Source organism: Desmodus rotundus, chromosome 13 (genome assembly GCF_022682495.2).
Source record: "Desmodus rotundus isolate HL8 chromosome 13, HLdesRot8A.1, whole genome shotgun sequence".
Taxonomy (NCBI): Eukaryota; Metazoa; Chordata; class Mammalia; order Chiroptera; family Phyllostomidae; genus Desmodus; species Desmodus rotundus.
In genome coordinates, this window is record NC_071399.1 from 44,988,128 (window position 1) to 45,008,414 (window position 20,287).

At 39.7% G+C, this 20,287-nt stretch overlaps 1 protein-coding gene across 2 annotated transcripts in view; it reads left to right on the top strand.

Moving 5' to 3' along the window:
• The window catches only part of LOC112311277 (zinc finger BED domain-containing protein 4), a 266,073-nt gene that overhangs the window by 127,098 nt on the left and 118,688 nt on the right, over positions 1 to 20,287 (top strand). Inside the window, exon 5 of one of the 2 annotated variants that reach the window (XR_008425925.1) lies at positions 15,998 to 16,292. Coding sequence is in view for 1 of the 2 variants with exons in the window: in XM_071220159.1 (XP_071076260.1) it covers positions 15,998 to 16,085 (88 nt within the window). In the remaining variant the exon portion in view is untranslated. Of the gene's footprint in view, positions 1 to 15,997; positions 16,293 to 20,287 lie in introns of those variants that run through there. The other variant, XM_071220159.1, reaches the window with a different exon arrangement.

A 20,287-nucleotide genomic window follows, 5' to 3' on the forward strand; every position in this document is an offset into this window, starting at 1 on the left:
AAAACAGACAACTATAGATAAAATACAAATGTTGACAGAAAACCAAGAAATCAGACACTAGAAACAAAGACATAAGATAGTTACTACAAGCTCCATATGAAGAATTATCAGACAGACTTTTAATAACTATGGTTAACATATTTGAGGGGTTACATAACAAGAGGGAAAATACCAGAGAAATGGAAATTATAACAAAGAAACCAAAAATATATAGAGTAAAAAATGCAATCACTAATTAAGAACACTGAAGAAGGAAATTAAGGAAGACACAAACAAATGGAAGCATATACCATGACTGTGGATTGGAATAATTAACATCATCAAAATGTCCATACTACCCAAAGCAATTTATAGATTCAACACAATCCCTTTAAAATAACAATGATATATTTCACAGATATAGATGAAATATTTAAAAAATTGATATGGAATGATAAACAACCCCAAATAGCTTGAACAATTTTGAGAAAGAAAAACAAAGTAGGAGGAATCACGATACCTGGCATCAAACTATATTGCAAGGTCATTGAAATCAAAACAGTCTGGTACTAGAATAAAAACAGACACATATATCAATGGAAGAGAATAGAGAGCCCAAAAATAAACCCAAGTCTCTATGGTCAATTAATATTTGACAAAGGGAGCAAAAGCATAAAATGGAGTATAAAGAGCCTCTTCAACAAATTGTGTTGGGAGATCTGGATAGCCAAATGCAAAAAAATGAAACTCAACCACCAGGTTACACCATACACCAAAATAAACTCAAGATGGATAGAAGACTTAAATACAAGTTACAACACCATAACAGCCCTAGAGGAGAACATAGGCAGGAAAATCTCGGATATTTCACGCAGCAATATTTTCACCAATATGTCCTCTAGAGCAAGGGACATAAAGGAAAGAATAAACAAATGGGACTTCATCAAAATAAAAAGCTTCCAAAAACATCAACAAAATGAAAAGAGAATCAACAGTATGGGAAAATATATTTTCCAATGATACCTTGGACAAGGGTTTGATCTCCAAAATATATACCGAACTCACATGACTCCACTGCAGGAAGACAAACAACCTGATTAAAAAATGGGAAAATGACTTGAACAGACATTTCTCCAAGGAGGATATACAGAGGGCCCAGAGACATATGAAAAGATGCTCAGCATCACTAGCCATCAGAGAGATGCAAATTAAAACCACAGTGAAATACCACTTCACACCAGTAAGAAGGGCTCTGGTCTTTTTGTCTTATAAGGATGCTGAGTCAGCATGGAGGCTCCACCCTCATGACCTGTTCTAACCTCCCAAAGTCCCCACCTCCGAGTACTTATATGGGGGTTAAAACTTCAAGTATGGATTTGGGGTCTGGGGACACAAACATTCAATCTATATCAGCTGCCTTCTCCCTCTCCACATTTTATCACATGCCTGCTAAGGAACTCTGCAAAGTCAGGTTTGGAAACTCCTGTCCTCCCCACCCACTCTGCATGCTTAAGGACACTCCCTAAAAAAGAAGGTCATTCTCCTTTTTCCTTTGTCCTAATAAATACACAGCTTTGATGAATTAGTGCAGCCATGCCCACACCCTACACCAGTTCCAGAATAGTGCCCCCTTTTCGAGGAACTGTGGGGAACTCTTCCAAGTGTGGGAAATGTGGCTCAGCCCCTACTCGGAAAAGCCAGTGGGGAGCAAGGTTGGTGGGCAGGACCCACATCCATGGATAGGTTCTCCAGGGGAAAATCAGGCCTGCATTGTACCTTGACTGCTATGAGACTTGCTGTTGCTAAAACTCCCTCACCCTGAGGCAGCAAAAGTTTACTGAGTATCTTTATCTTCCCCAAATCTGAGCTAGACCTTCCAGATATTAGCCTGTTTAGACCACTTCTCCCTTTACATTGCAAATATCCTCCTTTGATGTATTCAGCGACACCCTCTCCTTTGTCTGCAAAAGACAACCACCCAAAACAAACCTTTGCATAGTAAAGGAGGACCATCATTGATGTAAGGGGCCTAGAAAAACAATAAAAGCCTGTCAAGGCAATGGTCCAAGTGCTCTCCTCTTGAGAGAGTGGCCGTGTGGCCCCTTTTCCTCCACAGGACTTCTGTAGTCCATGTGTATTTGTATATTGTGGCCACAACAGCAGATCCTGTGGGCTGGGATCTGCATCATCTGGCACATCTGTGTCAAGGAACCTAAATTCTGTTGATGGCTCCAGGGGGAATAAAGAGGAAAAATTGGAATCACAACAAATATTTTTATGTTTAAGATCCCTTTTTGTTACTATAATATTTTCTTTTTTCCAGAAAGAAAAAATAGTTCAGTGAATATTTTTAGTAGATTTAAAAATAATTTTAATTTTACAAAGGAATTTGTGTTCATTTAATTTGGTATCAATAAAATAAGGATATGTCTCTAAATCAAATTTTGGGTTTTAAAAACTTGCAAAAGCCTAGTTATTTTGAGACATAGAGAACAAGTTGCAACTTTTCATGGCCAAAGTTTGCAAATTAGAAGGTTCTGTGATGATTCAGAAAAATGAAAAGCACTATATTTGAAGACCATCATGAACAGAAAAAGAAAAAAAGAACTGCTGGCAGGGTCAGAGTGATGAGTATCTCCCCACATGGGAGCAGCCTGAAGCAAAAATATCTGTCTCAAAATAATGAAATAAATGTTTTAAGGTATTGCAAGAGTCCTCCCCTTATACTCCCTTCTGTAGCTGCATCACCTAGGAAGTCTACCAGGACCAAAATGTGTCCAGAGAAAAGGCCGTCTGTTTGGTTAGACTCAGATGGTCAGAGGACAGGGAAACCTCCTGTCCTCCTGTGGCCTCCTCTCCTTAGCCTCACAAGAGCTGGTTGCATCAGCAGATCTCAGGGGGAAAGTTTTAACAAACAAATTGTTCCTTAACAGTGTTAAAGAATGCCAAAATTTTTGGATATTTAGATAATAAACTTTAAAATAATGAGAGGGCATTCCAAGTTATCCTTGTAATAATGCCTGTTTTTGTTTGCTCCCTTGCATTCTAAGGCACTATCCTGAGCAGGGAGAAAGTGGCGGGGTTTCAGACCTCTCCTGCAAAATTGCACCTCACTTATGGTCTATTTTATCTACTTTATTGATGCAGTAGTCTGCAGTCTATGCTCATGGGAACAAGTCACCCAGAAAGTATCATCTACCACATATAGGAGAAAAAAAAGATTGAGACCTGCCAGTTGATGAGATTCCCAGATGGCTGCCCCTCTGTCCACACAGCGAGTCTGCAGTCTGTGAGGTTTCTACTCTGAGGCTTTGACTTCCAGAGGCCACACATACATGTGTGGTAATAAGCAGCAAAAACGCAAGGAAACTCTACACCCTCAGTCCCACCATTTAATTACCCTAGAGAATTTTAGTGGAAATTTTAAAAAATTAAGGTGAGGTTTCAAAGGAAATTATAGGTGGCTACTTTCCCAAGTGACCATTTATATAGCTATTTTGGGCAGCATTTTGGCTCTATCCCTGGCCAATTTTTCTACCAACTACTCTTGTTATAAGGATAGCTGACCTTATTTGAATAAACAAATCATATTATATTATTGCCCTAATAGAGTACAGTTATTAAATTTCATTTTGTTAATTAATTAATTTATTTTTATTCAGTTACAATTGTCTGCATTTTCTCCCCTTCCCTCCACCCCACCCCAACCAGTCACACCTCCCTCCCCCACCTCTACCCTTTCCCTTGATTTTGTCCTTGTGTCTTTTATAGTAGTTCCGATAGATCCCTCTCCCCACTATCCCTTCCCCACTCCCCTGTGGCTATTGTTACAATGTTCTTAATTTCAATGTCTCTGGTTATATTTTGCTGGCTTTTTTCTTTTGTTGATTATGTTCCAGTTAAAGGTGAGATCATATGGTATGTGTCCCTCACCTTCTGGCTTATTTCACTTAGCATAATGCTCTCCAGTTCCCTCTATACTGTTGCAAAGGGTATAAGCTCCTTCTTTCTCTCTGCTGCATAGAATTCCATTGTGTAAATGTACCATAATTTTTTGATCCACTCATTTGCTGATGGGTACTTAGGTTGCTTCCAATACTTGGCTATTGTAAATTGTGCTGCTATGAACATTGGGGTGCATAGGTTCTTTTGGAAAGGTATTTCAGGGTTCTTAGGATATAATCCCAGCAGCGGAATTGCTGGGTCAAAGGACAGTTCCATTTGTAGTTTTCTGAGGAAATTCCATACTGTTTTCCACAGTGGCCTCACCAGTCTGCATTCCCACCAACAGTGCACTAGGGTTGCCTTTTCTCCGCACCCTCTCCAACATTTTTTTGTGGATTTGTTTATATTGGCCACTCTGACTGGTGTGAGATGGTACCTCATTGTGGTTTTAATTTGCATCTCTCTGATAGCTAGTGATGCTGAGCATCTTTTCATATGTCTCTGGGCCCTCTGTATGTCTTCCTTGGAGAGGTGTCTGTTCAAGTCCTTTGCCCATTTTTTCATTGGGTTGTTTGTCTTCCTGGAGTAGAGTCATGTGAGTTCTTTACATATTTTTGAGATCATGTACTTGTCTGAGGTATCATTGGCAAATATGTTTTCCTATACTGTTGGTTCTCTTTGTATTTTAATGCTGTTCTCTTCAGCCCTGCAGAAGCTTTATATTTTGATGAGGTCCCATTTGTTTATTCTTTCCTTTATGTCCCTTGCTTTAGGGGATGTGTCTGTGAGGATGTTGCTGCGTGTTTTCCTCTAGGACATTTATGGTGTTACAACTTATACTTAAGTCTTTTGTCCATCTTGAATTTATTTTTGTGTATGGTGTCAGTTGGTGATTGAGTTTCATTTTTTTGCATGTAGCTGTCCAGATCTTCCAACACCATCTGTTGAACAGGCTATCTTTGCTCCATTTTATGCTCCTGCCTCCTTTATCAAATATTAATTGACCGTAAAGGCTTGAGTTCAAATCTGGGCTCTGTGTTCTGTTCCATTGTTCTATGTGCCTGTTTTCATGCCACTACCAGACTGTTTTGATTGCAGTGGCCTTGTAATACAGTTTGATATCAGGTATTGTGATCCCTCCTGCTTTATTCTTATTCCTCAAAATTGCTGCAGCTATTCGGGGTCGTTTATGGTTCCATATAAATTTCTGAAATATTTGTTCTATATCTGTGAAATATGTCATAGGTACTTTAATAGGGATGGCATTGAATCTATAAATCACTTTGGGTAGTATAGCCATTTTGATTATGTTAATTCTTCCAATCCATGACCATGGTACATGCTTCCATTTGTTTGTGTCTTCCTTAATTTCTTTCTTCAGTGTTGTGTAGTTTTCTGAGTAGAGGTCTTTTACCTCCGTGGTTAGGTTTATTCCTAGGTACTTTATTTTTCTTGTTGCTATATCAAATGGGATTTTTTTCCTGATTTCTGTTTCAGCAGTTTCATTGTTGGTATACAGGAATGCCTTTGATTTCTTAGTATTGACTTTTTATCCAGCTGTTTTGCCAAATTCATTTATTAGGTGGAGTAGTTTTTTGGTGGAGTCTATAGGATTTTCCATGTACACTATCATGTCATCTGCAAACAGAGACAGTTTCATTTCCTCCTTTCCAACTTTGATGCCTTTTATTTCTTTTTCTTGTCTGAGTGCTGTGGCTAGGACTTCCAATACTACGTTGAATAGGAGTGGTGAGAGAGGGCATACTTGTCTTGTTCCTGATCTTAGTGGGAAAGCTCTAAGTTTTTGTCCATTGAGTATGATGTTGGCTGTAGGTCTCTCACATATGATGGCCTTTATTATGTTGAGGAATGCTCCCTCTATTCCCACTTTGTTGAGTGTTTTTATCAGAAATGGGTGCTGTACCTTATCAAATGCTTTTTCCGAATGTATTGATATGATCAAGTGGTTTTTGTCTTTGTTTTTGTTTATGTGGTGTATTATGTTCATTGATTTATGAATATTATACCATCCTTGCATCCCTGGGATGAAACCCACTTGATCATGGTGTATGATCTTTTTAATGTATTGCTGGGTGAGGTTTGCCAATATTTTTTTGAGGTTTTTTGCAACTATGTTCATCAGTGATATTGGCCTGAAGTTTTCTTTCTTTGTTATTTCTTTATCTGGTTTTGGGATTAGGATGATGTTGGCTTCATAAAATGAGTTTGGGAGTCTTCCATGTTTTTGAATTTTTGAAATAATCTGTGGAGAATTGGGGTTAGCTCCCCCTTAAATGCTCTGTAGAATTCTCCTTTGAAACCGTGTAGTCCAGGGCTTTTGTGTCTCGGAAGCTTTTAGATTACTGCTTTTTGATTATTGTTTCAATTTAATCAGGCATTACTGGTCTGTTAAGGCTTTGTGCTTCTTCCTCATTGAATTTTAGAAGGTTATATTTTTGTAGAAATTTGTCCATTTCATCTAGGTTTTCAAATTTCTTGGCATACAGTTCTTCATAGTAATTTCTTACAATCCTTTGTATCTCGGTGGTATCCATTGTAGTCTCTCCTCTATCATTTCTGATTGTGTTTATTTGGGTCCTCTCTCTTTTTTTCTTCATGAGCCTGCTTTAGGGCTTGTCAATTTTGTTTATCTTTTCAAAGAACCAGCTCCTGTATTCGTTGATCCTTACAATTGTGCTTTTAGCCTCTATGTCATTTAACTCTGCTCTGATCTTTGTTTTTTCCTTCCTTCTACTTGCTCTGGGCTGTCTTTGTTGTTGTTCCGCGAGTTCTTGTAGGCGTAGGGTTAGGTTGTTTGTTTGAAATGTTTCTCTCTTTTTAAGGTAGGCCTGTATTGCTATGAACTTCCCTCTCAGGACTGCCTTTGCTGTGTCCCATAGGTTTTGGATTGTTGTGAGTTCATTTTCCTTTGTTTCCAGAAACTTTTTGATTTCTCCTCTGATCTCATTTTTCACCCATTCATTGTTTAATAGCATGCTATTCAGTCTCCATGATTTTGAGTGTTTTGTGGTTTTTTTCTTGAGATTTGTTTCTAGTTCCAGTCCCTCATGGTCCGAGAAAATGCTTGATATGATTTCAATTTTCTTGAATTTGTTGAAGCTTGTTTTGTGTCCTATCACGTAGTCTATCTTTGAAAATGATCCTTGTGCATTTGAAAAGAATGTCTATTTTACTTCTTTGGGATGAAAGGCTCTCTCTATATATCAGTTAAGTCCATTTCATCTTGGTATTGTTAAGTGATACAATATCCTTGTTGATATTTTGTTTAGAAGATCTGTCCATCTTTGACAGTGGGTTATTAAAATCCCCTACTCTAATTGTGTTGCTGTCAATATCTTTCTTGACGTCCTCCAAGATTTTCTTTATGTATTTGGGTGCTCCTATGTTGGGTGCATATATATTTACAATGTTTATGTCTTTTTGGTGGATTCTTCCTTTGAGTATTATGAAGTGACTTTCTGGGTCTCTCTTTATGGCCCTTTTTTGGAAGTCTATTTTGTCTGATATGAGTATTGCGACCCCTCCTTTTGTTTTCTGTCTGTTTGCTTGGAAAATTTGTTTCCAGCCCTTCACTTTCAGTCTGTGCAGGTCTTCTGTCCTGAGGTGGGTCTCTTGTAGGCAGCATATGTGTGGGTCAGGTTTTCTTATCCATTCAGCTACTCTATGTCTTTTGATTGGAGCATTTAATACATTTACATTTAAGGTTATTATTGACAGGTATTTATTTATTACCGATTCTTTATACCTGTGTTCTTCCCTCTTTCTCTCTTTTCCTTCCTTTCCTTACAGAAACCCCTTTAGCATCACTTGCAGAGCTGGTTTGGTGGAGCTGTATTCTTTTTGACTTCTTTTGTCTGGGAAACTTCTTGTTTGGCCTTCTATCTTGATTGAGAGCCTAGCTGGGTAAAGTAGTCTTGGTTGCAGGCTTGTGGTTCTCATTACTTGGAATATTTTTTGCCGTTCTCTTCTGGCTTGGAGCGTTTCCATTGAGAAGTCAGTTGCTAACCTTATTGGGGCTCCCTTGTATGTTACTTCCTTTTTTTCCCCTTGTTTCCTTTAAGATTCTTTCTTTGTCTTGGAATATTGCCATTTTAATTATGATGTGTCTTGCAGTGGGCCTCTTTGGGTTCCTCTTGTTTGGGACCCTCTGTGATTCTTGGATTTGTGTGACTTTTTCTCTCATCAGATTAGGGAAATTTTCCATCATTACTTTTTTAAACAGGTTTTCTATCCTTTGCTCTTTGTCTTCTCCTTCTGGTATCCCTATTATACGGATATTACTGCATTTCATGTTGTCCTGCGTTTCCCTTTACCTCTCTTCTTTCTTTCTGAGCCTCTTTTCCTTATCTTGCTCTTTCTGGGTGTTTTTTTCTACGTTTTCCTCCAGTTCGCTGATCTGGTCCTCTGTTTCATCGAGCCTGCTTTGATTCCTCCTACTGTGTTCTTCAGTTTAGAAATTATATTCTTCATTTCCTCTTGGCCTTTGTTGATAGCTTCTATTTCCTTTTTCATCTTGATATAGTTTGCAGTGAGTTTTTTGTAGTTTCCCTGTAGTTTTTGGTAATTCTGTGTGAGCTCATTAAGCTTCCCCATAACCAATTCCTTGAACTCAGAATCTGATAGTTGACTTGCCTCTTTTTCATTCAGCATTGTTTCTGAGACTTCCCCCTTTCCTTCCCCCTTCCCCCTTTCATTTGGGGATTGTTTCTTTGTCTTCCCATTGTTTGTGAGATTCTTCCTGTTAGCCTCTGCTTCTTTAGTTGCTCTTTTCTGACCCCCTTAGTTTTTGGTGTAAACATGTGTGTTAGAATACCTGTGCAATTTTGGGTACAGTCTCCTTGATCTCCTGATCTTTCTGATCTTGGGCTGTGGTTTCTGTTGGCTCTGTGTATCTCTTTGGTTTTGGTTCTTGTTGGGTCTTTCTTTGCTGTGTCTTTCCCACCAGCTTATTTTCTGAGGGTCAGTCTGTCCCCCACCTCTTGTCTTTTGTTGTGCAGGTGTGGGTAGGTTGTGTTGGAGCTGGGTCTTCCGTGTTTACAAGGTTTTGAGGCTTTTCTCTTGCTTATGTTCAGTTGTTTGTTCTCACTATTTAGTTGTATCTCCAGATAGGTCCTGGGTTGAGTTAGTGTGACTTCCACTCCCTCCTTCAACTTCTTCTGTTGTTATCTTTTGGTGATTCCTTTGTTGGTGGGTTTCCTCTTCCAGGAGGAATCCTGGTGTTCCCAGCTTCTACCCATTCTTTTTTTATGGTAGGCCTTCTCCGGGCTATGGGTGTGTGTGCAGAGCCTTCCTTGATTCGCACTCTCCCTTGTTCCTGTGGTCTTAGTTCTCTCCGAGATGAGTTTCAGACACTCCCATTCACTGTGCACCCTCCCCCGGGTGTTCCTGTAGTCTCAGCTCCCTCTGAGATGAGGTGCAGGCACTCCCAGGTAGCTGTGCACACTTCCAGTTGCAGGGCACCCTGCCCCGGGTGGTGCCTGTAGTCTGAGCTCCCTCCGAGATGAGGTGTGATCACTCCCTGGTGGATGGGCACACTCCCAGTTGCTGGGCACCCTGCCCAGGGTGGAGCCTGTAGTCTGAGCTCCCTCCAAGATGAGGTGCGGGCACTCCCCGGTGGATGGGCACACTCCCATTTACTGGTCACCCTGCCCCAGGTGGTGCCTGTAGTCTCAGCTCCCTCCCAGATGAGATGCGCACAGTCCCCCGATGGGTGGTGGGGTGGAGAGGAGACTGGAGCTGTTGCTACAGGGGAATTCCACAAAGTGCCCCAGAGGGTCTTTTTCTTTTGGGGAAAAATCCTCGTGCTAGATCCTGTGGCTCCCTCTGTACAATGAAGGGCCTGACCTCTCACACAGCCCCCCTTTCCAGCTTGGCCGGGGGCTGTCTGGGTCAGGATCATATGCGGCCCAACTTTCAACTCTCCTTGGCCAGCGCCTGTGGTCTCCCTGTGTTTTCCACTTCGTCCTTATTCCCCTCCCTGGGACTTTAGGCAACTAGGTCTCTTACAGTGTTGCTTAGGCCTTGTTTGGCAGAGTAGGGGGCCATTAAGCAGGTTCTCTCCCAGGAGTCCTGCAGCAGGCCCCGCACGGGTGGGCCTGGGGCTGCAGCTTCCCTGATCCCGGCATTGGTCCCAGGGACCTTTTTCTCTTGAAGCAATTCCCTTACCTTCTGTTTTCTCAGTGTCCTCTGTATTTTTTGGTCTCCTATCTTGATAAACCCTGGGCTGCTTTTGGCTGTTCGCTTTGTTTCTCAGTAGAGTGGGTAGGTGTTTCACCCAGGTGCTGGGGCAAGTTAACTCAGCTCCCACCTATCTCGCTCCCATCTTCTTCTCTCTTATTAAATTTCTTATGACCACTTTTTTTTTTGTAAAGCAAGAATTGTATACTGCCTTAACTTTCTATATGTTTATAAATTTGAAATCATATACACTTCATTGGCCTAAGCAGGACCTCTCTATATTGTAAATCAGCCCAGCCCATGAAATCTATAGTCTATGTTTTTGTTTAAGTAGAAATGAATATGTTCATATCCTCCATAAAATGATACAAATGTTTCTGTGTCTTACACACAGTATCTAGGAGCAGGTTGAAAATAAACAATAGGGACCTGGACTCCTTCCCTGGCTTTTTTTAATTTTAATTTTAATTTTTTGATACATACATGGCTGGGAAAAGTTCTCTCCTTACTGATATAGATTCATAACCAGTAAGTTATGAATCTTACTGGTTATAAGTAACCAGTAACTGGTTATAAGTTATAAGTAACTGGTTATAAGTTATAAGTTATAAGTTAAGTAACTGGTTATAAGTTATAAATTCAGAGAGCTTTGACACCTTCAGCAGTATGGCTGCAGCTTATGTAGAACTCCATTTAGGGAACAGAATCCTGCTTTCATTCCACAAAGTCGGCTATCTCTCTGTACCAGAGCAGCTCTTTCTACGGTGGTCATGGAAGCCTCCACAAACACACATGGAAGTCACCGACAAGAGTTTTACCCTACAGGGTGAAGCTAAACTCTAATAAGTGCCGAGACCTTGGATCTATTCCTCAGGCATGAAGATTGATCATGTGGTGGTTTGTTTAGTCAGAAGATTACCGGTGAGTCCGGAGACAAGGAAATTCAGAAACCAAAGTCAAAAGTCATTGTGTGGAAGAGGAAACGAGCTACCCCTGGCAGTCTGCTACCAGATCAAAATGGGCTACAATGGAAAATGGATGTGTTTATAGAAAATCCACCCTGTGTTCCCCTAGCCAGAGCTGCTGCCCTCTTTACAGGGAGTCAATGTATTAAGCTTGGCAGTTCTTGTAGAGCTTGTGATGCCAAGGAGGTTATTAAAACTGAATTGAAATGGTTACATAACAAACTGGAAAGAAGAGTAAGGAAAGTGCCTGCACCAAAATAACAGACCAGAATAAAATGGAGCAAGATTTGTAAGCTCTCTGGCTCATGTTTTAGGAGGTTTCATGTGTTAAAACAACTTGAGAAGTTAGCTAAATAAAACAAAGCACCAAGTGAGACATTTAACACACTTGAAAGGGGCTTACCAGTGAAAGGGTTTCATGATCTACATTGTTGGTTGAGTTTTACTTTTAGGAGTTTGAAGACAGTATTAATTACAACTTTAATCCCTAAAATATCTGTCACATGACAGGGATTCCCCTCAACACACACACAATGTTTTTTATTGATTCAAAGAATTTCGAAGACAGTTTCTGGTCCTCAAGGATAAACTCCCTGGTAGAGAACACTAGAGACAGGAGAAGCAGATGAATAAAGCATTTTACTCTCCTCTTTGAGTGTAAGCCAACTCCTTTTTAGAAAGACATACTAATTTCAGAATAATACAAATAAAAACACTTGCTAAAATTCTGGAGGGTCTGAGGCTAGCAGAGCAGATCAGGAGAGCTACCAATAGACTACTAAGTTTTCCAGGTGGTTGTGTGTATATCCAGGTAAAGCTGTTAATGCAAAAACATCAGGTATCATTCCTGAGAAATTCTCAGATGAGATGCAGCAAATGGCTTTAATATTTGGAGTCAAAATAAAAGTTTTCAGGCCCATTAGAAAGGGTAGTAAGAAGCTTCATTCATGAGAAAACCTGGTATGACCAAGTCATGACAATACAGCTCAAAGGAGAGAAAGGGCTGAGTCTACAATACCTATAGTCATGGCCAATAATGGTGGTAAGAATTCTCATAATAAAGAAGGCAGGGAACTTCAGGGCTAATGGACATTTTCTACATTCACTTTTTCCTCATAGATCATTGCCTCTCATTCAGCAGCAAATCCTTGTAGCAATTCTTTCAAAATATATCCAGATTTCAGTATTTATTGCCATGACAACCCTGTGGTTGTTGAGCATGATAATACCTAATCTGGATTATTGGTGTAGTTTCCTATCAGGTTCCTCTGTACTCACCCAAGCCTCTCTGGAGTTGGTTCTCAATGCGGTATCCGAGCGATCTGTAGACATAGAAGAACTCTGTTCAAAAGCTCACCAATGGAAGAGGATTTTGGGAAAATGGTAGAATAATACCAGGAATTGTCTTCCTGTATAGACATCAATTGCACTGGCATACTCCTTCTGATGTAACTATATTGGAACTCTGGAATCTTTTGAAATCTTGAAACTTCCAAGCGGAAGACTTGGACAGTACATTATGGTTAATTTTGGTCAATTTCAGCTCATACTACAGTAGAAGCTATCCGTCTACCCCACCCCATGGAAACAGCTGTGTACCAGTTCCTGGAGCAGCTTGTGCACAGCTTGTAGGAGCTATGGTGGTCAAAAAGAATCCTGTCCTTCAAATATCAGAGACCTGTGCTCTGATAGTTGATTGTTGCTTCTGATCACAGTGGTATCTGTGATAAAAAGCAAAGATGACAAAAAGGTTGACTGGCCTATCCCCTTTGGCTTTGTCCATGGGTCCTTTATACATGTTCCTTGACGGCCCTTCCCCATTGTCCCCCATTATCCCTCTCCCTCCTCCTGTCTTGTTACTGTCAGTTTGTTCTTTATTTCAATGTCTTTGGTTTTATTTTGCTTGCTTGTTTGCCTTGTTGATTAGTTAAGACAAATACCATATGATCTCACCTATACATGGAACCTAAGCAACAAAATTTGTCATTTTAATTATGATGTGTTTTGGAGTAGGCCTCTTTGGGTTCATCTTCCTTGGTACCCATTGTGCTTCCTAAACTTGTATAGCTTTCCCCCTCTCCACGTTATAGGAGTTTTCTGTCAATATTTTTTCAAACAGATTTTCTATCCTTTGTTCTTTTTCTTCTTCTTCTGGTATTCCTATAATTCAAATGTTGTTATGTTTCATGTTGTCCTGAAGTTCCCTTAAGTTCTCCTCATACTTTTTGGGTCTTTTTTTATGCTGCTCCTCCACCTGGGTATTTCTTTCTACTTTGTCTTCCAGCTCACTAATTTGGTCCTCTGCTTCATTCAGCCTGCTTGTAATTCTGTCTACTGTATTTTTTATTTCAAACATTGTATTCTTCATTTCTTCCTGGTTCTTGTTTATATTTTATATTTCCATTTTCATGCTGTTATAGTCCCACTCAGTTCCTTATAATTTTCTCTGTGTTCCTTGAGCATCCTTATAACCATTATTTTGAATTCTGTATCTGATAGATTGCTTGCCTCAATTTCACTTAGCTCTTTTTCTGGTGATTCTTCCATTCCTTTTGATCAGGGGTTCTTTCTTTTTCTCCCCATGTTAAGTGATTGTTACTTTTTTTTCTGTGTCTCAGGATGCTCTGCTTTGCCTGCCTGTCTTCATGCCTGAGTTCTGTGTTAGGAGTTCTCTATGACTCAGTGGTGCAGTCTCTTTGATCTCTTTGCCTGGATATTCTAAGGCTGCCCTTTCTTCCATTTTTGTGAGCTCTATTGTTGTACTTCAGCTTTACTTGTTGGTGGCTTCTATGTTGATGGGTTTTCCCCTATAGCAGATTTACTAGTAGTTACAACTCCCACCTTGTCTTTTATGCTGTATAAGCGTTCTTTAACAAAGCAGTATTACCAGGCAACTGAATCTATGACAGCAAATGGCACCACCCTACCACATCAGAATTCTCAGCTGCACTTATCAAATATTGATAAAAGTGAAGAGAGATTGTGGATATTAAAAGATACAACAAAGAGAACATGAGCTGATCAAAAGTAGGGAAAATGTTATTGAGTGGTAAGAAGGAGGAGAATTGATAAGAGTAGAGATAGAACTGAGACAAAGATAGGGAGAAAACAAAACGTTAAATGTAACTAAAACACATAAGGGAACAATGGGGTAAGAAAAAGGAAAAGTATGCTATGTGGTCTAAGGTACAATTTAAAAAGTATTGGACCAATGGGAGCAAAATTGGAGAAAAACCACAGTAGGGTCAATAGGAACAACAGCTGAAAGAAGTTTAAAAAAGGTGGAAGGGGAATAAGAATATTGTAATAAAGCCAAAATTGAATATGAGGTGTGTCTCATAAAGTAAATGACTTTAAGAGGTTAGGGGAAGCAAACTAATAAGAGTAAGGACCAAAGCCCAGGTTGAGAGAATGGGAAATGAAACAAATTAAAAAAAAATGAAATAAGATTTCTCACTCCACTGATTAGGAGCAAGGGGAAGGTGAAATGGAGTAAGACAGGCAGGGAGTTTTCTATGAGGTTTAAAGAACCAATAAATACTTAACAACTATCAATTCCTTTGAAGCAGTACAGCAATAACCATGGTATTTTGCTTAACTAGCCACTGTTTATATAAGGAAGAAAAGAAACCAGGCTGTTATGAGAGGGGAAGAAGAATGTGTGCTGATTAAGAAAAAAAGTAGCACTTATGCAAAGTTAGATGGAGAAACAATATTGAGAGTAAGGGATAGGAAGTCAGCATAGTAGGAGAGCAAATAGTTTAACACAACAGTAATAAAGCTCAGGAAGATGGCACAATGGATTGAGACTGGGTAGGGGTGTTGTGTTGTCTTTGGAATAACAATAATATGATAAAATATATAATCTGAATAATAAAGAATAAAAAGACCTAAAAAACACAGACAATGAGTCTACAGGTTTGGAGGACTGTGGATGGACTATTCAAGGACAGAAAAAGGAAAACAGCCACTAGTTGGAGGCAGATCCAGTGAGATAATTCCCTCTTGATATCTGTTGTGTTTTCTCTCTGCAGTGCCCAGCAAGTCCAAATTTCTTGCACTTAAAGAGCCAATATCACAGCAAGGACCACTACAGTTTTCCTTCCTATAGATGACCTCAAGTCCTGTCTGGTCTAGTGCAGAAGGCGGGCTGCTGGCTCTTCCTGCTTAATTGCACTGTTCTGTGTGGAAGTTCCTTTGGCCTTCTCTGGAGTCCCAGACAGAAAAATGTAAAGGGCTGTCTCATTTCCCTGATGGAAAAGCAGGGAGGGTGGTTCAGTGAATTTCTCTGAGCTGAATTTTCTCTTTATAGGATCCTTCTCCTATTTGAGTCCAGATGTTTTCCCTGTCAACCAAGCTCCCACACAAAGTATGTCCATTGCTCCCCCTCCCAGTGTGTTTGTTTAGCTGCTAGAGAGGGATTTATTGAAGTTTCTTCCCATGTGTTTCTCCCCTTCCTAATGTGATAGTTTAGCTTCTAAAAAGGGTTTATTTCAGGAGACTCAGGACACATATTCAACTTCCTATCCATTCAGAAGAGGTTTCTTTTACTTCCCCCAGGACTTTCTCTGAACTTGGGGCCATTAATTTTACTTGTCAGGGGTATTTTTATTTCATGTGGAAAGAACCCACTACAAGTTAAATGTACACATCCAAAACAAGAAAAATAATAATAAAAACACAAAGAGTAGTGAGTTATTTGGAATACTAATAAAGAAAAAGAAGAAAAGATACAATATGACAAGGAGAAAAATAAGCCACAACAAAACAAACAGAAAAAAAACAAATAACAATAACCTATATAAATGAAAAGGAGAAATATAAATTAAATTTAAAAAATACATGTTTTAATGAAGGGTAAGGTGAAATTTCTCTCAGGTGTTGGTTTTTGTCTTCTGACTTCTTTCTAGATCTGTCTCTGGTTTTCACTCAGCTCCAGGACTTATTGTGTTACTCTTCAATAAAAAAAGAAGAGTGGGACTTCCAGACAAAATGGAGGTATGTAGATATACTTATTCTCCTTGCATAAGCAAAAATACAACAACAAATTAAAAAAAAAATAACCAGAACTCTCAGAAAATCAAACTATATGGAAGTCCTACAACCAAGGAGTTAAAGTAGAAACATTCATTCAGATTGGTAGGAGGGATGGAGATGGGTGGCCTGGGTTGAGAGGATGTATGGCAAGGCAGCAGCAGCAGCAGGACTGAGCAGGCAAGGTGGCAGCTGGTAAACCAGGTGGCCCCACATTTGCATGCACATGTGGAGCTAGACAGACCACACAACTCAGGGTTCCAGCACAAGAAAAGAAAGCTTCAAAACATCTGGCTATAAAAACCTGTGGGGGTTGAGGCAGTGGGAGAAACTCCTAGCCTCACAGTAGAGTTTGTTGGAGAGACCCAAAGGGTCTTAGAACATACACAAGCCCACCCACCTGGTAATCAGCACCAGAAAGGCCCAATTTGCTTGTTGATAGAGGTGGAAGGGACTGAAAGCTGGCCAAGAGCCAAGCAATCAGCATTGTTCCTTCTCTGATCCCTCCCCAACATACAGTGTCACAACGCAGGAATGTGGGTTTCCCCACCCTGGTGAATACCTAAGGCTCCTCTTCTTACAAAATAACAGATGTGCCAAGAAAAAGAAATATGGCCCAAATGAAAGAACAAATCAAGGCTCAAGAAAAACAACTAAGCAATGAAGAGATAGCTAACCTATCAGATGCAGAGTTCAAAACACTGGTAATCAGGATGCTCACAGAAATGGTTGAATATGGACACAAGATAGAGGAAAAAGTGAACTTTGAAATAATGAAAAATATACAGGGAACCAACAGTGAAGGGAAGGAAACCAGGACTCAATCCATGATTAGAAATAAAAAGAATAAGTAAATATCTAAGTGCAACAGAATGAAGAAACCAGAATTTTTTTTAAAAAAGGAGAGGCCTAGAAACCTGTGGGACAACATTAAACATTCTAACATCTGAATTTTAGGGGTGCCAGAAGGAGAAGAGAAAGTATAAAAAAATTGGAAATTTTTTTGAAAAAGTAATGAAAGAAAATTTCCCCAATCTGGCAAAGGAAATAGGCTTCCAGGAAGTCCAGGAAGCTCAGAGAATCCCAAAGAAGTTGGACCCAAGGAAGCATACACCAGAGCATGTCATAATTACCTTAACCAAGATAAAAGATAAGTAGAGAATCTTAAAGTAGCAAGAGAAAAGGAGACAGTTGCCTACAAAGGAGTTCCCATTAGACTATCGGCTGATTTCTCAAAAGAAACCTTGCAGGCAAGAAAGGGCTGGAAAGAAGTATTCAAAGTCATGAAAGGCAAGGACCTACATCCAAGATTACTGTATCCAGCAAAGCTATCTTTTAGAATGGGAAGGCAGATAAAGTGCTTCCCAGATAAGGTCAAGTTCAAGGAGTTCATCATCACCAAGCTCTTATTACATGAAACATTAAAGGGGATTATTTAATAAAAAGAAGATGATCTAAACTATGGACAGTAAAATGACAACAAACCCACAACTATCAGCAACTGAACCTTAAAAAAAATAAAAACAAAAAACTAAGCAAACAATTAGAATAGGAACATAATCACAGAAAAATAGATCACATGGAGGATTATCAGTGGTGAGAGGAAGGGGGAGAATGTGGGAAAAGATACAGGGAATAAGAAGGATAAATGGTAGGTAGAAAATAGACAGAAGGAAGTTAAGAATAGTATAGGAAATGTAAAAGCCAAAGAACTTATGTGGTCTACCCATGGACATGAACTAAGAGGGGAGGAATGCTGGTGGGAGGAGGGTGCAGGGCAGAGGGGAATAAAGAGGAGAAAAAAGTGGGGCAACAGTAATAGCACAATCAGTAAAATATAAAATTAAATTAGTTTAAAAAATAGAAGAAAGGTTAAAAAAGAAAAAAGAGCACCCCCCGCTGGTAGTTGCTAAGCATGTCTGGCTGGTATTGCAGATCCTGCAGGCTCCTGCAAACAGTGGGTGTTGAGCTCTGTTTTTTCTTTGCAGTGGTTCTGCTCTGAAGTGGGCTCACTCTGAGCCGCAATCATCACAGGTGCCCAGTTTCCAGCCCCATGCCCTCTGAGTGCTGAGTGACCCATACTCTCCACTTTGAGCTTTTGCATGTATTATAAACCACCTCACTTTGCACCACTTTTATCAATCCATGAGGAAAGTCCAGTCTATCTCAGACACAGCCATTCAAAGCCCTCTTCTTTTCCTATCTCCAGGTGCAGCCACACTGCGTGGCGACACTGCCCTGGCTTGGGTGTACAGCCAGCTACCTGTGTGCCTGCAAGCCCTGTGCACCTTTTGTTTCTGCCCCCACAACTTTACGCACTCAAGCTTCTCTGGGCCAGTCTACATTGTTCTCTTCCTGGGAGTGATGGGAAACACTAAGCTGCTATCATGGATCCATTTCTCTGAAGTCTGATGATGCTTGCGCAGAAGCTGTGGCCTAAGGTGCCAGGCCAGGGAATTCCTCCATCTGCCTATAATACCTCCTTACTACTCATTTTGAAGCCTCCTTTGCTCACTTTGGCTTCCAAACTTCGTATCAGCTTAGGTTATGTTGGCTGTTCACTTTGTTCTTCAGAAGGACAGCAAAATGTCTCAGTTCAATGCTCAAACAAGTGAGCTCAGCTCCCACCTACTTTACTGCCATCCTCCCTATTTCAGGTGATAGAAAACTTAAAAAAAAAAAGAAAGAAAGAAAGAAAGAAATTCTGGAGTTGAAAAATACAAGTAAAATAACAATTTTACTTAGAGGGATACAAAGGCATATTTAAGCAGACAAAAGAAAAAAATGAGAAATTTTAAGGTAGAAAAATAGAAAATGTGGAATATGAGGATCAGAAAAGGCAACAGGGCCTAAGACACATGTCCTTCATGAGTAAGGAAAAAATTAAGGAATTCTAAATGAACGAAAACTGAGGGATTTTGTAGACATTAGAACTTCCCTGTAAGAAATGCTAATGTAAAATCTGAATGACAAAATATAAGGACATTAAACAGTAACTCAAAACCATGAAAAACTAAATATATCAGTGAAGATAAATAAATGGACAATATCAAAGCTAGAATTATTTTTTCTTTTTTTCTTATTTTTTGTTGTGGTTCAAGTACAGTTGTCCCCATTTTTCTGCCACCACTTTCCGGCACCCCACCCACCTCTGCCTCCTACCCTCAATCCTACTTCCCTTTGGCATTGTCCATGGGATGTTTATACAGGTTCCTTGATTACACTTCCTCTTCTCTCTCCCAGTATCTGCCTTTTCCCTCTTGTAACCATCAGTTTGTTCTTTATTTCCATGTATCTGGTTATATTTTCCTTGCTCATTTATTTTGTTGATAAGGCTCCACTTATAGGTGAGATCATATGGCACTTGTCATTCATCCACTGGCTTATTTCACTTAGCATAATGCTCTATAGTTCCATCCATGCTGTCACAAAGGGTAAGAGCTCCTTCTTTTTTTCTTCTGTATAGTATTCCATTATCTTAATGTACCAAAGTTTTTTGATCCATTCATTTACTGATAGGCACTTAGATTGCTTCCAGCACTTGGCTGCTGAAAATTGTACTGCTACGAACATTGGGCAGCATAGGCTCTTTTGAACTAGTGTTTCAGGATTCATAGGGAATAATCCCAGCAGTGGAATTTCCAGGAAAAAAAAAGACAGTTTGATTATAGTTTTTTGAGGAAATGCCATACTGTTTTCCACAGTGGCTGCAACAGTCTGCAACCCACCATCAATGTACTAGGATTCCTTTTCCTCCACAACCTCGTCAGTACTTACTGTTTACTGATTTTTTTATTATGGCCACTCTGACCAGTTTGAAGTGGTATCTCACTGTAGTTTGAATTGGAATGTCTCTGATGACTAGTGATGCTGAGCATTCTTTCATATGCCTCTGGGCCCTCTGTATATCCTCCTTGGAGTAGTGTCTATTCAGGTCCTTTGCCCATTTTTAATTGGATTATTTGGCCTCCTGGAGTGGAGTTGTCTGAGTTCTTTATATATTCTGGATATCAAAACCTTGTCTGAGGTGTCATTGGCAAATACATTTTTCCATACATTTAGTTCCTTTCTCATTGTGCTGATGTTTTCTTTAGCTGTATAGAAGATTTTTTTTATTTGATGAAGTCCCATTTGTTTATTCTTTCCTTAATATCCCATATTAGGGA